The 13,016-nt window shown below is 32.6% G+C and overlaps 1 protein-coding gene across 6 annotated transcripts in view; it reads left to right on the forward strand.

Moving 5' to 3' along the window:
• SRPK2 (SRSF protein kinase 2) overlaps nucleotides 1-13,016 on the forward strand; it is a 274,052-nt gene that overhangs the window by 27,543 nt on the left and 233,493 nt on the right. For 2 of the 6 annotated variants that reach the window (XM_074268411.1, XM_074268413.1), the window contains exon 1: nucleotides 9,858-10,036. The exons of 3 other annotated variants lie outside the window; for them this stretch is intronic. In XM_074268411.1, the coding sequence (XP_074124512.1) occupies nucleotides 9,907-10,036 (130 nt within the window). In that variant the 5' untranslated portion in view covers nucleotides 9,858-9,906. Of the gene's footprint in view, nucleotides 1-9,857; nucleotides 10,037-13,016 lie in introns of those variants that run through there. One more of the 6 variants, XM_074268412.1, reaches the window with a different exon arrangement.

Below are 13,016 nucleotides of genomic sequence, written 5' to 3' on the forward strand. Positions count from 1 at the left end.
TAATGTTGGTATCTTTGGGTTTGTCAAAGATTAGGTTGCTATATATGTATCCTTTTTTGTCCTTTGTATCTAATCTGTTCCACTGATCTACCGGTCTATTTCTTAGCCAATACCAAATGGTTTTGGTGACTGCTGCTATATAATATAGCTTTAGATCAGGTACACTTAGACCACCTTCCTCTGAGTTTTTTTTTTCATTAGTTCCCTTGCAATTCTCGACCTTTTATTCTTCCATATGAATTTTGTTGTTATTTTTTCTAGGTCATTGAAATAGTTTCTTGGGAGTCTGATTGGTATAGCACTAAATAAATAGATTAGTTTGGGGAGTATTGTCATCTTTATTATATTCGCTCGGCCTATCCAAGAGCACTGAATGTCTTTCCAATTATTTAAATCTGATTTTTGTGGCAAGTGTTTTGTAATTTTTCTCATATAATTCCTGACTTTTCTTTGGTAGATGGATTCCCAAATACTTTATACTCTCAACATTTGTTTGGAATGGAATTTCTCTTTGTATCTCTTGCTGTTGCATTTTGTTAGTGATATATAAAAATGCCACTTTGCTGAAATTTTGAATTATTTCTAGTAGCTTTTTAGCAGAGTCTTTGGGGTTCTCTAAGTATACCATCATGTCATCTGCAAAAAGTGACAGTTTAATTTCCTCATTTCCTACTCTTAATTCCTTGGATCTCTTTCTCGGCTCTTATTGCCGAGGCTAGCGTTTCTAGTACTATATTGAATAGTAATGGTGATAGTGGGCAACCTTGTTTCACTCCTGATCTTACTGGGAAAGGTTGCAGTTTATTTCTATTGCATATTATGCTTACTGAATGTCTTAAATATATGCTCCTGATTATTCTAAGGAATAGTCCATTTATTCCTATACTCTCAAGAGTTTTTAGTAGGAATGGATGTTGGATTTTGTCAAATGCTTTTTCTGCATCTATTGAGATGATCATATGGTTCTTATTAATTTGATTATTAATATGGTCAATTATATTAATAGTTTTCCTAATATTAAACCAGCCCTGCATTCCTGGAATAAATCCTACTTGATCATAGTGTATTATCCTGGAGATGATTTTCTGAAGTCTTTTTGCTAATATCTTATTTAAGATTTTAGCATCAATATTCATTAAGGAGATTGGTCTATAATTTTCTTTCTCAGTTTTCGATCTACCTGGTTTAGGTATCAGTACCATGTCTGTGTCATAAAAGGAGTTTGGTAGGACTCCTTCATCCCCTATTTTTTCAAATAATTTACATAACATTGGGACTAATTGTTCTTTAAATGTTTGGTAGAATTCACATGTGAATCCATCTGGCCCTGGGGATTTTTTCCTGGGGAGTTGATTAATAGCTTGTTCTATTTCTTTTTCTGAAATGGGACTATTTAAGCAATTTATCTCCTCCTCTGTTAATCTAGGGAGCCTATATTTTTGGAGGAAGTCATCCATTTCACTTAAGTTATCAAATTTATTGGCATAAAGTTGGGCAAAGTAACTCCTTATTATTTCTCTTAATTTCCTCTTCATTGGTGGAAAGATCCCCCTTTTCATTTGTAAGACTATCAATTTGATTTTCCTCTTTCTTTTTTTTGATCAAATTTACCAAAGGTTTATCTATTTTATTGGCTTTTTCATAAAACCAACTCTTGGTTTTATTTATTAATTCAATAGTTTTTTTACTTTCAATATTATTGATTTCTCCTTTTAATTTTTGTATTTCAAGTTTAATTTTTGGTTGGGGGTTTATAATTTGGTCTTTTTCTAGCCTTTTAAGTTGTAAGCCCAATTCATTAATCTTTTCTTTCTCTATTTTCTTCAGATAAGCCTCTAAAGATATAAAATTTCCCCTTATTACTGCTTTAGCTGCATCCCAAAGATTTTGATATGATGTCTCATCATTGTCATTATCTTGGGTGAAATTGTTAATTGTTTCTATAATTTGCTCTTTCACCCAGTTATTCTTTAAGATGAGATTATTCAGTTTCCAATTACTTTTTGGTCTATTTACCCCTAACTTTTTACTGAATGTAGCTTTTATTGCATTGTGATCTGAGAAGAAGGCATTTATTATTTCTGCCTTCCTACATTTAATTTTGAGATCTTTATGTCCTAATATATGGTCTATTTTTGTATAGGATCCATGAACTGCTGAGAAGAAAGTATATTCCTTTCTATTGCCATTCAGTTTTCTCCAAAGGTCTATCATACCTAGTTTTTCTAATGTTCTATTTACTTTTTTAATTTCTTTCTTGTTTGTTTTGTGGTTTGATTTGTCTAAATCTGAGAGTGCAAGGTTGAGATCTCCCACTATTATAGTTTTACTGTCTATTTCTTCTTGCAGTTCTCTTAACTTTTCCTTTAGAAAGTTAGATGCTATACCACTTGGTGCATATATGTTTAGTATTGATATGGCTTCATTATTTATGCTACCTTTCAGCAGGATATAGTTGCCTTCCTTATCTTTTTTAACGAGATCTACTTCTGCTTTTGCTTGATCTGAGATAAGGATAGCTACCCCTGCTTTTTTGGCTTTACCTGAAGCATAATAGGCTCTGTTCCAACCTTTTACCTTTACTCTGTATGTATCTCCCTGCTTTAAGTGTGTTTCCTGTAGACAACATATTGTAGGGTTCTGCTTTTTGATCCAATCTGCTATCTGTCTCCGTTTGATGGGATCGTTCATCCCATTTACATTTACAGTTAAAATTACTAATTCTGTATTTCCTGCCATCGTATTATTCCCCAGATTATGCTTTTTCCCTTGACCCCCCTGATCCCCCTCCCCTATATTTAATTTACAGACCCCCCTTGTGACGCGCAACCCTCCCTCTTTTTTTTTTTTTTTTTTTTAGGATCCCTCCCCCCTCCCTCCAAGTCCCTTCACTTATTCTCCTTTTCCTTTTCCCTTTTCCTCTCCCTCCTTTTAATGAGGTGAGAGAAAATTCTCTAAAAAACAAATATGTTAATTATTTACTCTTTGAGCCTCTCCTGATGAGAGTAAGATTCACACAATGATTCTCCCCCTCACTAAGTTCCCTCAGATATGGTGTATTTTCTATGCCTCTTCCTGGTATGTAGTTTCCCTCTTTTTATCATTCCTTCCCCTTTTTCTGAACCGACCTCCTTCCCTTTACTACACCCCCCTTTTTTTTCTTTTATATCAGTAAAATCAAATTATCCTTGAGTACTTTTTATATACCCACAACAGAGTTACAGTTCTCAAGGGTTCTGTGTACCTTTTTCTGTTTCTCTTCAGTCTTGTGGATGTAGATCAAATTTTTTGTTTAAGTCTGGTTTTTTTCTTAGAAACATATAGAATTCCTCTGTTTCATTGAATGACCATCTTCTTCCATGGAAAAAGATGCTAAACTTAGCTGGGTAGTTCATTCGTGGTTGCAGTCCTTGATCTTTTGCCTTACGGAATATCAGGTTCCATGGCCAGAATTCTAATAAACCAAATTGTCATTGCTCATTGCATAGTAGCTGGAAAACACATTAATCAAGAAGTGATTTTTGAAGGAAGATTTAGAAAAAGGGAATTTAAAAACTGTAGCAATCTGAGATCATTTAATATGTATTGTTTACTTTCATCTGACACCATTATGGACTATTTTATAGTGCAATAACTAATGTTCATATGGTAACCTTGAGTCACTAAGAAAAGGTTAGATTATATTCAATTGTTTAAGAATACAGGGAAATTGAATTATCCATTTTCCATATAATTCTGTAAAAATAGTTAAAATTGTTTTGGTACAATCTGTCACCTAGAAAAAACTCTCTTGGAGTTATTCCTCATCTTATAAATAATGTGTTCATAATTTTTAAAGTTATCCAGATCTTCTTGTTTCTGTATTTCATATAAGAAGATTTCTTAATGATTTCAGATAGCTTTAGTATTGAAGAAAGAGAAGGACTTTTAAAAAGGAAAGAGAATCCAGTCCTTCTCAAATTTTTTTTCAGTAATTTCAAAATATCTTCTAAATTTTTTGCATTAATTCCTGAATAATCTGATCATTTCTGTGGTCAATTTAAGACAGTGAAAATGTGTTTTCATATCTGATTTCTTTGATCTTGACTTTAGATCATTCCATTTTTGTGTTTGTTGAGCCAAGCAAAGTTATGACTAGTTTTCATTTGTAAAATGGGGAGAATGTTAACTTTTGATCCATCTTCTGCAGAAGGTAATATGGTGCCAGAATAACTTGGATACTTTAATAATCAACCAGTTTCAAACATTTATTAAGTCCACCCTATATTCCAGGAATAGTGCTAGATAGTGGTGATAAAAATACAAAGAATTAAAAAATCTCAATTTGGAAGGAGCTTACAAGCATTTATTTATTTATTTTAACGATAACTTTATTTTCAAAAAAAATTTTTTTCAACATTTACTCTTACAAAATTTTTGTTTCAATATTTTCTATTTCTTTTCTCCCACCCCCTTCTGTGGACAGTAAGCAATCCAGTATATGTTAAACATGTGCAGTTCTTCTGTATATATTTTCACATTTGTTATGCTGCAGAAGAAAAATCAGATCAAAAAGGAAAAAATGAGAAAATCTTTTGTTGTTTGCTTACTGTTTTTTTTTTCCACGTTGTGATCCATACCCAGTCCCTACAGTCCTATGTATATAAAAGTGATACATACTTGATTATTTGGAGGTGATCCCATAGAATTGAGAAGAAAGAAAATTCCATATATGGCAAAGAGAAAAGATATGGATGACAGTGAGAAGTGGCACTGAATCACTTGAGTACATTGGAGGTGGGGCGGTTATAAGGAATAAGAATGCTGGAAAGGGCCAGGTTAAGAGAGCCTTTAAAAGCCAAAACAGAGGATTTTGCATTTAACCAGGGAGGCAATAGGGAACCTTTGCAGTTCCTTGAATGGGGAGATGATGTGGTTAGACCTGTACTTTGGGAAGATCAATTTGACCACTGAAAGGAAGACAGATTGATTAGAGTGGGGATAGATTTGAGACAGGAAGATCAACCACTAATAGAGACTGAAAGAATTCATTAATCACTTCCTGAAAGAGATCCCTAGATAAAGACTCCCATGAATATCATAGCCAAATTCCAGAACTCCCTGATCAAGGAGAAAATATCGCAAACAACTACTACCACGTCTATAACCCAAAGGAATCAAAAAGGGAAAGGACTCTTATGTACAAAAATATGTTGAAAATCAAGTAAGAATAGCAAGTTGTATGGCAGCAAGAAATTGGAAATTGATAGGATGTACATCCATTGGAAAATGGATAAACAAGTTGTAGTACAATAGTATTGTATTATAAGAAATGATGAAGGGGAAGACTTTTAGAAAAACCTGGAAATAGTTATATGAATTGATACAAAGTGAAGTAAGAAATACACTGTACATAGAGTATCAACTGTAAAAAGACTTGACTATTTTGATCTCTATGATAATCCAAGACAGTTTCAAAGAACTCATGATGAAAAATGTTCTCCAATTCCAGTTGGTTCTCCAACTCACAGTCAAACCACCTTTTACTATCATAGGTTCTTAAAACTTTTTTTATATCATGGACCCTTTCTGGCAGTATGGAGAAACCTGTGGGCTTCTCAAAATCGTGTTTTAAAATGAATAAAATACATAGAATCACAAAGGAAACATAATTTAAAAACTGATTTTTATCCAACTACAGTAATGGATCCCCTGAAAGCTAGGATCCCTTAAGGATTCATGGACTTTGAGTTAAGAAACACTATAATATGAAAGTGACTCTGAGGGCCCCAATTACTGAAGTCCTCTCTCTCCCTAACTACTTATTGTTTACTATTATTTGTATTAACTGGGTCCTCTCTCCCTTCTTTTTAACTATTATTTGTATTAACTATTATCACTTAACATCACTTGCATTTAACTACTTTGTATTTATCTTTATATATGTGTGCATGTACATTTATATTTGTGCTTTTGATTTTTAACTCTGTAAAGTAGGACCCCTTTTCTAGGCTGGAGGGTGTAATGTCCCAAGCTTCAAGGATTTTGTGTAGCTGTTTTCAGAGATAATTCTAGGGTTCTTTAAGTTTTCAGTTCTTTCAAGGCGGTATGATCCAAGAAGTGTATATATTACTCACCTGGCCTGTGCTAGAAACATGTCTCATTTTGTTCTTTTGTTGGCTATGATTGTTCAGAATTTGATTTAAGATTTTATTTTAAAGTTGTTTGGGAAAGAATATTGGGAGTTTTTATCTGGGTTGCCACCTCTGTTCTGTCATCTTGGCTCCCCCAGTAATTCTTTTTGTTATGTTTTCCAACCTAGTATTTTCCTAAGATTATGTCACATTTTTTTTTTTTCAGTCTTTGAACTATGTTTCATTGGTTTTTTGATGTTTCACGTACTCATTAGTTTCCATTTGACCAGATCTGAATTTTAGAGTTATTTTCTTCAGTATTTTTTGTGCCTCTTTTAACAAGCTGTTAATTATCCTTTCACAGTTTTTTACTCATTTTTTCCACATTTTCCCTTTACTAACTCTTATTTGATTTTTAGAATCTTGTTTTTCCTTTTTTTTTTTTTTTGAAACTCTCTTTAGGGCTTTTTGAAATTCTTGTCCATTCTGCAGTTTTCTTTTGAGGTCTTGCTTATAAGAGACTTTTCAAATCATCATATTCTGAGTTTTTGTCTTTAAGTTTCTCTGTAACCTTAGAAACCCATTGTATTCATAACCTTTTTTATTGATGTTTGCTCATTTTTTGAGCCCATTTCTCAAATTTAGATTTTATGTTATAATTTTTCTCTGCTCATCTACAGGAGTCTGGTCTTCATTTCTGTAACATGATCTTGTGGTATGTAAGTTTTTGGTGTTTCCAGGGTAGTATGACCTCTTTTTCTGTGCTCTGGGCTCAACCTAGTTAGGGTCCTGCTCCCTTATGACTATGACTGTCCCTCTCTGCCTTGGACTTGTGACGAAGTGGACTTGTGGACTGGCGAAAAGACTATAAAGCTGCCAAATAGTACCTGCCAGATCCTGTGCCTAGCACCAGCATAGTCTTCTCCTGTAATCTCTTTCCATCCAGATATAGATATTCATGCACTTTGGTGTTGCTTTATGTTAGGCATACCTTATTCTTCTGCTGTACTGTAGTTGTTGTCTCAAGATACACAGTCACAGCTTTTGCTGCCATTCTTGAGCTGTCTCCTAGCCACTCCTCATCCCTCTCTTCTTAAACTTCACTAAGAATTTTTGGCTTGGAATAATGACTACTGAGTTTTTGTTGACTTTTTCTCTCTTTTTTTCTATAGCTATTTTATAGGGGCAATTTTGGGGGAATGTTGGCGGTTGTATCTCTTCACTCTGCTACCTTGACTTAACTTTCACGTACCATGATTTATTTAGCCATTCCCTAATTAAGAGGCAATGTCTTTTTATTTATTTATCCATTTATTTATTTAGCTATCACACAGTGTACTACTATAAATATTTTGGCCTATTATCAGTATCTTCCTTGAGGTATGAACCCCATAATGGAGTTTTAGCTTCAAAGGGTATGAACATTTTAGTCATTTCATTTGTGTGATTCCAAATTGTTTTCCAAAATGGTTGTTCCATTTTCACAGTTCCATTATTAGTGTTTTAGTGGACATATTTTTCTACAATCCCGCCAACATTGTTGCCATTTGTTGTGGGGTTTTTTCTTTTCAGTTTGCAGGGAAATACTTCAGATTTCTTTTGATTTGCATTTCTCTTATTAATAATTTGGAGAATTTTTTTCATAAGGTTTTGAAAACTTTGCAGTGCTTCTTTTGATAACTTTTTTATCTTTTTCAGTTTATCTGCTGGGGGATGGTTTTTAGTCTTAGAACTTATTTAGAATATATTTTTCTAAATCTAATTTCTGTCAGACAACTTTCCACTTTATACCAGCAGTTTTTAACACGTAAGGAGTTTTTTCCCTAGATAATTTGTTTTCTATTTTATCAAACACAGTTATTGAGTTCTCTTGTTTCTGAATTTCCCATGTTTAGTATCTTATATTTGTCTGTTTTTAATCAGTACTAGATGGTTTTGAGGACTATTACATTATAATACAGTTTGACACCTGAAAGTGCTGTAGTAGTCCTTTCATTTCTTCTTTTTTTCATTTCTTTTGACATTCTAGATCTTTTGTTTTGCCAAATGGATTTTGTTCTTATTTTATCAAATTCTATTAAAGTATCCCTTTAGTAATTTGTTTGACGCAGAATTAGTAATGTACATTAATATTGATAGTATTGTTATTTATTGTATCGGCATGACCTATATTTTATTGTTATATGGTCTGTTATGGCTGTATTAACAGTTTCTGCTCCCTCCCCCTTTTTTACACTTTTAGAATATCTCTGCATGCTAGTACATGGTAAATTTTTGTGAAAGTTCCACTTCATGTAGAGAAATATATATATATAGTTGTCCCATTTACAAGATGCCATATTTTAAAATTTTAGTTTCTTCAGTAATTTGTAAAGTTCATATTTTCCCTTTTGTTTGTTTGTTAAACTTATCTAAAACTGAGAGGGATTTTAAAGTTTCTTATCATTATTGTGTTACTGTTTATGTTTTGTTGAAGTTCAGATAACATTTCCTTATAAACTTACATGCTAAAATATTTGGGATATTTAAATTTATTACTGATATTGGTTTATTTTCTTTTAGTATAATAGTTTCCTTGTTTATCCTGTTTTATATTTGTTACTGCTTTGAGAGAAAACAATTGCAGCTACTTCTTTTTTAGATTTACTTGATGCATTGTACATTTTTTTCATACTGTTTTATTTTGTGTATGTCTTCATTTTTTAAATGTATTTCTTGTAAGTAACATTGTAGAATTTTCTTTCCTTTTTATAATAGCTTTTTTTCAAAATACATACAAAGAAAGTTTTCAATATTCGCCATATCAACACCTTGTGTTCCAAATTTTTTTCCTTCCCCTCCTTCCTTAGAGAGCAAGTAATCCAGTATAGGGTAAACATGTGCAAGAATTTTATTTTCTTATACAATCTATCATTTTTTTTTCATTTTATTGAATTGTCTAATCCATTCACATTTAAATTTTTGACTTAGGCTTGTATTTTAAACATCTATCTCTACTATTGATTTTTTCCAAGTTATGATTCTCCTTCCTCTTCTTCTGTTGTAAGCACATTGCTATGTTCCTTTGGTTATTTTACCTTCATCTTTTTTAAGGTGGCCTTGTTCCTAAAACTAGCTATCTCTCCCTTTACCCTTAACCTCCTCCTGTTTATTATCCCTTTTCCTTTAGAGTTTTGCTTATTCTTTTTTTCCCCTGTTTTTACCTTATTATATAATTCTTTTCCCCCTTTGTCCCTTCAGTCAAATAGATTCTTCCTTTCTTCAATTCCAACTAGTCATGTTCATTAGTTGTTTTTTAATTTTTTTTTTAATTTTCAGGTTTTGTGCCCCTTTTAGGATTTCTCTTGTTTCTTCATTATCTAATCCTCTCTTTTCTACTCTAAACATTCATTCTTTGATTTGTCACCCTATAATTGTCTAATCTCTTTTTTTTCCTATGCCTCCTGCAATCAGAATTTTAAGGATATCTCCTCTCAAGGTGGTTTTTATCCCCACTGCCTTATAGAGCTTGCCCCTTGGATCCCTCTTTTCTGTTGTACCTCACAATGCCAATTATTGCAAAGACACTGCCCCATGGGAGGCCCCTCCCCCCTTCACGGTCCTGATTATGCAGTCCACCACTGAGACACACACACATGTATATGTATATATGTGTAATATATATGTATGCACACCCTTTCCTAATAACCTTTACCCATTTACCTCAAAATCTGTCTTCCCTGCTCCATGTACTCCTATTCCTTCAGGTGCCAGTTGCCCTCAGTGGTTCCGTTTCTCTTCCTCTGGATGTAGAATGAGTAGACTTTTTAAACACCAAATGCTCAGGGCCACACCCAGTGCAGGGCCCCCATATTGCTTCACAGGTCATCTCTCTTCACCTATAGAAGTGGAATTCATCAGTGGAATCCCTTTTCACAACCAAAGTAAGGCCTCCTTCCTTTCCCTCCCCTATCAATCCTTCCCCCTTCCTCCTCATATACTTCTTCTATGCTTTTCTCTTTGTGGGACCACATAGGTCACCTTCACCTCATTGCTAGACCTTGATTTTATCCTGCAACATATATTTCTGTCTCCCTGCTCCCCTCCCCTCCCATTCATGTACCATGAATTCCATGTTGTAATATAGTCCCACAAACAAAACTGTCTTAAGACAACCCTCTTCTTTCCCCATCAATTCAATATCAGAAGAATGCTGCCAAATTTTGTCCATAATACCCTCTATCTCCTCTTTATTGTTCTCTTCACCAGATTTCTGCCTTCACCTTTGACTCCTCTTGTACATTTAAAAAGAATTATCTTATTGGTCTCTCTACTATTGTTTCTTTACTTTCCTTGGCAACTTTTTATTTACTCCTTTATTTCTCCCATTTGGTGTATTAGAGAATCAAATAATCTCTTCAGATCTGGTTTTCTTTCTAAAAATATTTCTTATTTGTATTTATTTTTTATTGTTAAACAAATGTCTTTTTTCATGTATGATTAAGTTTAAATTTTCACTGGGTGAAAATTTAGGTCACTAGACTACATTCTACTCTGTTGAGCTTTGAAACACTTTCCATTCCCTCCTGTATTTTCCAGTGGGTGCAAAATAATGTTGCATTATTCAAATTTCCTTTCTTTATATTTGAAGTTCTTTCTCATTTTTTGCTTGCAGAGCTTTTTTTTTTTTTTTTTTTTTTTTGAATTGAATTGTTAAATTTAACCACTGTGTAACTTAGCATTTGTACCCTTGGTTTTTTTCTGAAGTCAATCAGTGATTTCTTCCATTCATCATTTTATTTTCTACATTCAGAAGTTTTGGGTAGTTCTCTTCTACTATTTCCTTCATTATGGTGTTAGGATTTTTTTGTCCTGTTATGTTCTTTTGGATATTTTGGTTGTTTCATTTTTCCTTCTCTTCTTAATATTTTTCGCATTGTTTTATGTGCTTATGTTCTAAAGCTTTGAGATTTTTTTCTAAGATCTTTGTGATTTCAGTCTCCCCCCCCCCCCTTTCTCATTTTCATTTATTACTTACCTCCTGATTCTGTCTGATGGTAGTTTTCTTGGAGGCTGCATCTTAGAATGTCTCAACTTCCTTCCACTATGGTTAACTCACTGTTTACTAGCCTAGATCTCTGCCCAAGTAATTTTTGGGTAGTTAGAACTGGTTTTAGCTAGTTGTCATGTCCTTGGATCTGCTAGTACTTCTTTGCTGCAGGTAGCATGTGAGGTGAGAGAGGAGTATTGAGTGATTTTGAGTCAGTGAACATTAGTTTATAGGCTTTTTCCTTTAATTTCTTTTACATTTTAGGTATCCTAGACCATGGAGATAGGTGAAATTGCTTTATCTTTGCTGCATAATTTCTGTTTTGTAGAAATTTGAGAGGTCATGGGAATTGGCAAAAATATCTAGTCTTCTTTCTTACTATAATTTAAATTTATTAAATTTTCATTTAGCTAACAACTATTTATTGCACGTATGCTATGAATAATATTATACAGATTTAAGACAGTATTACTATAATATCTGAGAAAAGTTTACTATTCAGTTAGTATAGTAAAGTGAAGAACACAAGAAAAAGTGGAGTAGCTTATGGGAGTTAGATTGCTAGAAGTTTCCTAAAGTATTTTGTGGATTCTTAACACTTTGTAGACAAATTTGTCTTCAGGTTATGTATAGTGAAAGAAAATGATTTAAAGGTGTTCTAGTGTTGAAAATATTTCTGTTAACAAAATGTTTTAAGTTTTTAATAAGCATAAGTATAAATATTCAACCTAAAAATCTAATAAAGTATGATGCCCTAAAGATAATTTTAACATGTTGACATAGTTGCAGTTTTTTCAATCCCAAATTTGTCACTGTTGGTTAGAGAAATTTGAAACAGAAAAGATTAATATACAGAAATGTAATGTTTAGAGTGTTTTTTTAATTGAAAAAAAATTGAACTTTAGAGAATTTTTTTTTTTGTTAAATGTAAACTTAGCCACTAGGTGGCAATACGTTAATAGTAAAATCTAAACTTAAAAGAAAATGGTTTTTAAAATAGTATAAATCAGTATTCAAATATGAAAATGCAAAGTTAGGGAATGCTTCAAGTTGTTAGACAATGTTTAAAGACTTAGTTGATAGTTTACTTGCTGTCTACTAAGGCATTCAGTCCTTTCTAATTTTGGGCAGTTTGAGCTGCTATAAAGTTTTCCTGACAATAGAAAAATCTGTATAGCAGTCTTATTTTTTTTAATATGTGAAAGAGGTATACAGAAAGGTTAGTCTTATTTACTTATACCCTTGATGTATAATTACTCACAACCTATTCATGTGGATTTCACTTTTAAGGGATTCATAAACTACATTTAAGAACTGATTTTGATTTTTAGATCCGTTTTGTAACTAGAAGAAAACTTAATCATTTAATTGTCTATTAACCGGTTGTTTATTTAATGGAGGGGAGGATAGAAGACATTTTTTTTCATTCTGATTAAAAAATCTATCAGTAATAAAAAGGGAAACTGGTTTTACTAGCGAAGATGAGTTTTTTTCCCCCCAAAGTAAATTATACACTTTAACAAAAGAAGTATATGCATTTTAAAATTTTAAACTATTTTAGTTGAATGTTATTTTTCTAGTCACTTCCCATTAGTCTTCCCTTTTAATCCTTCCAAAGTAAGGATTAAAAAGATACAAGATAAATGAATTAAATGGATTAACAAAGCATTCATGTTTGTGATCTAGTACAAATAAGTCTTCTGTACCTGGGTTGCCCACCTCTTTAAATGTATTTTTTGATTAGGCATGATTTTCCATTTCTTCAAGAATAGGCTTTTATTCTTATTCAACTAAAACTTTTTTTTTTTTTTTAATTACCAAATCTAATGTCCTTTTCTTAGTATGACTCTTTAATCTTTCTCCAGTTCTTTCTG

Source organism: Sminthopsis crassicaudata, chromosome 5 (genome assembly GCF_048593235.1).
Source record: "Sminthopsis crassicaudata isolate SCR6 chromosome 5, ASM4859323v1, whole genome shotgun sequence".
Lineage (NCBI taxonomy): Eukaryota > Metazoa > Chordata > Mammalia > Dasyuromorphia > Dasyuridae > Sminthopsis > Sminthopsis crassicaudata.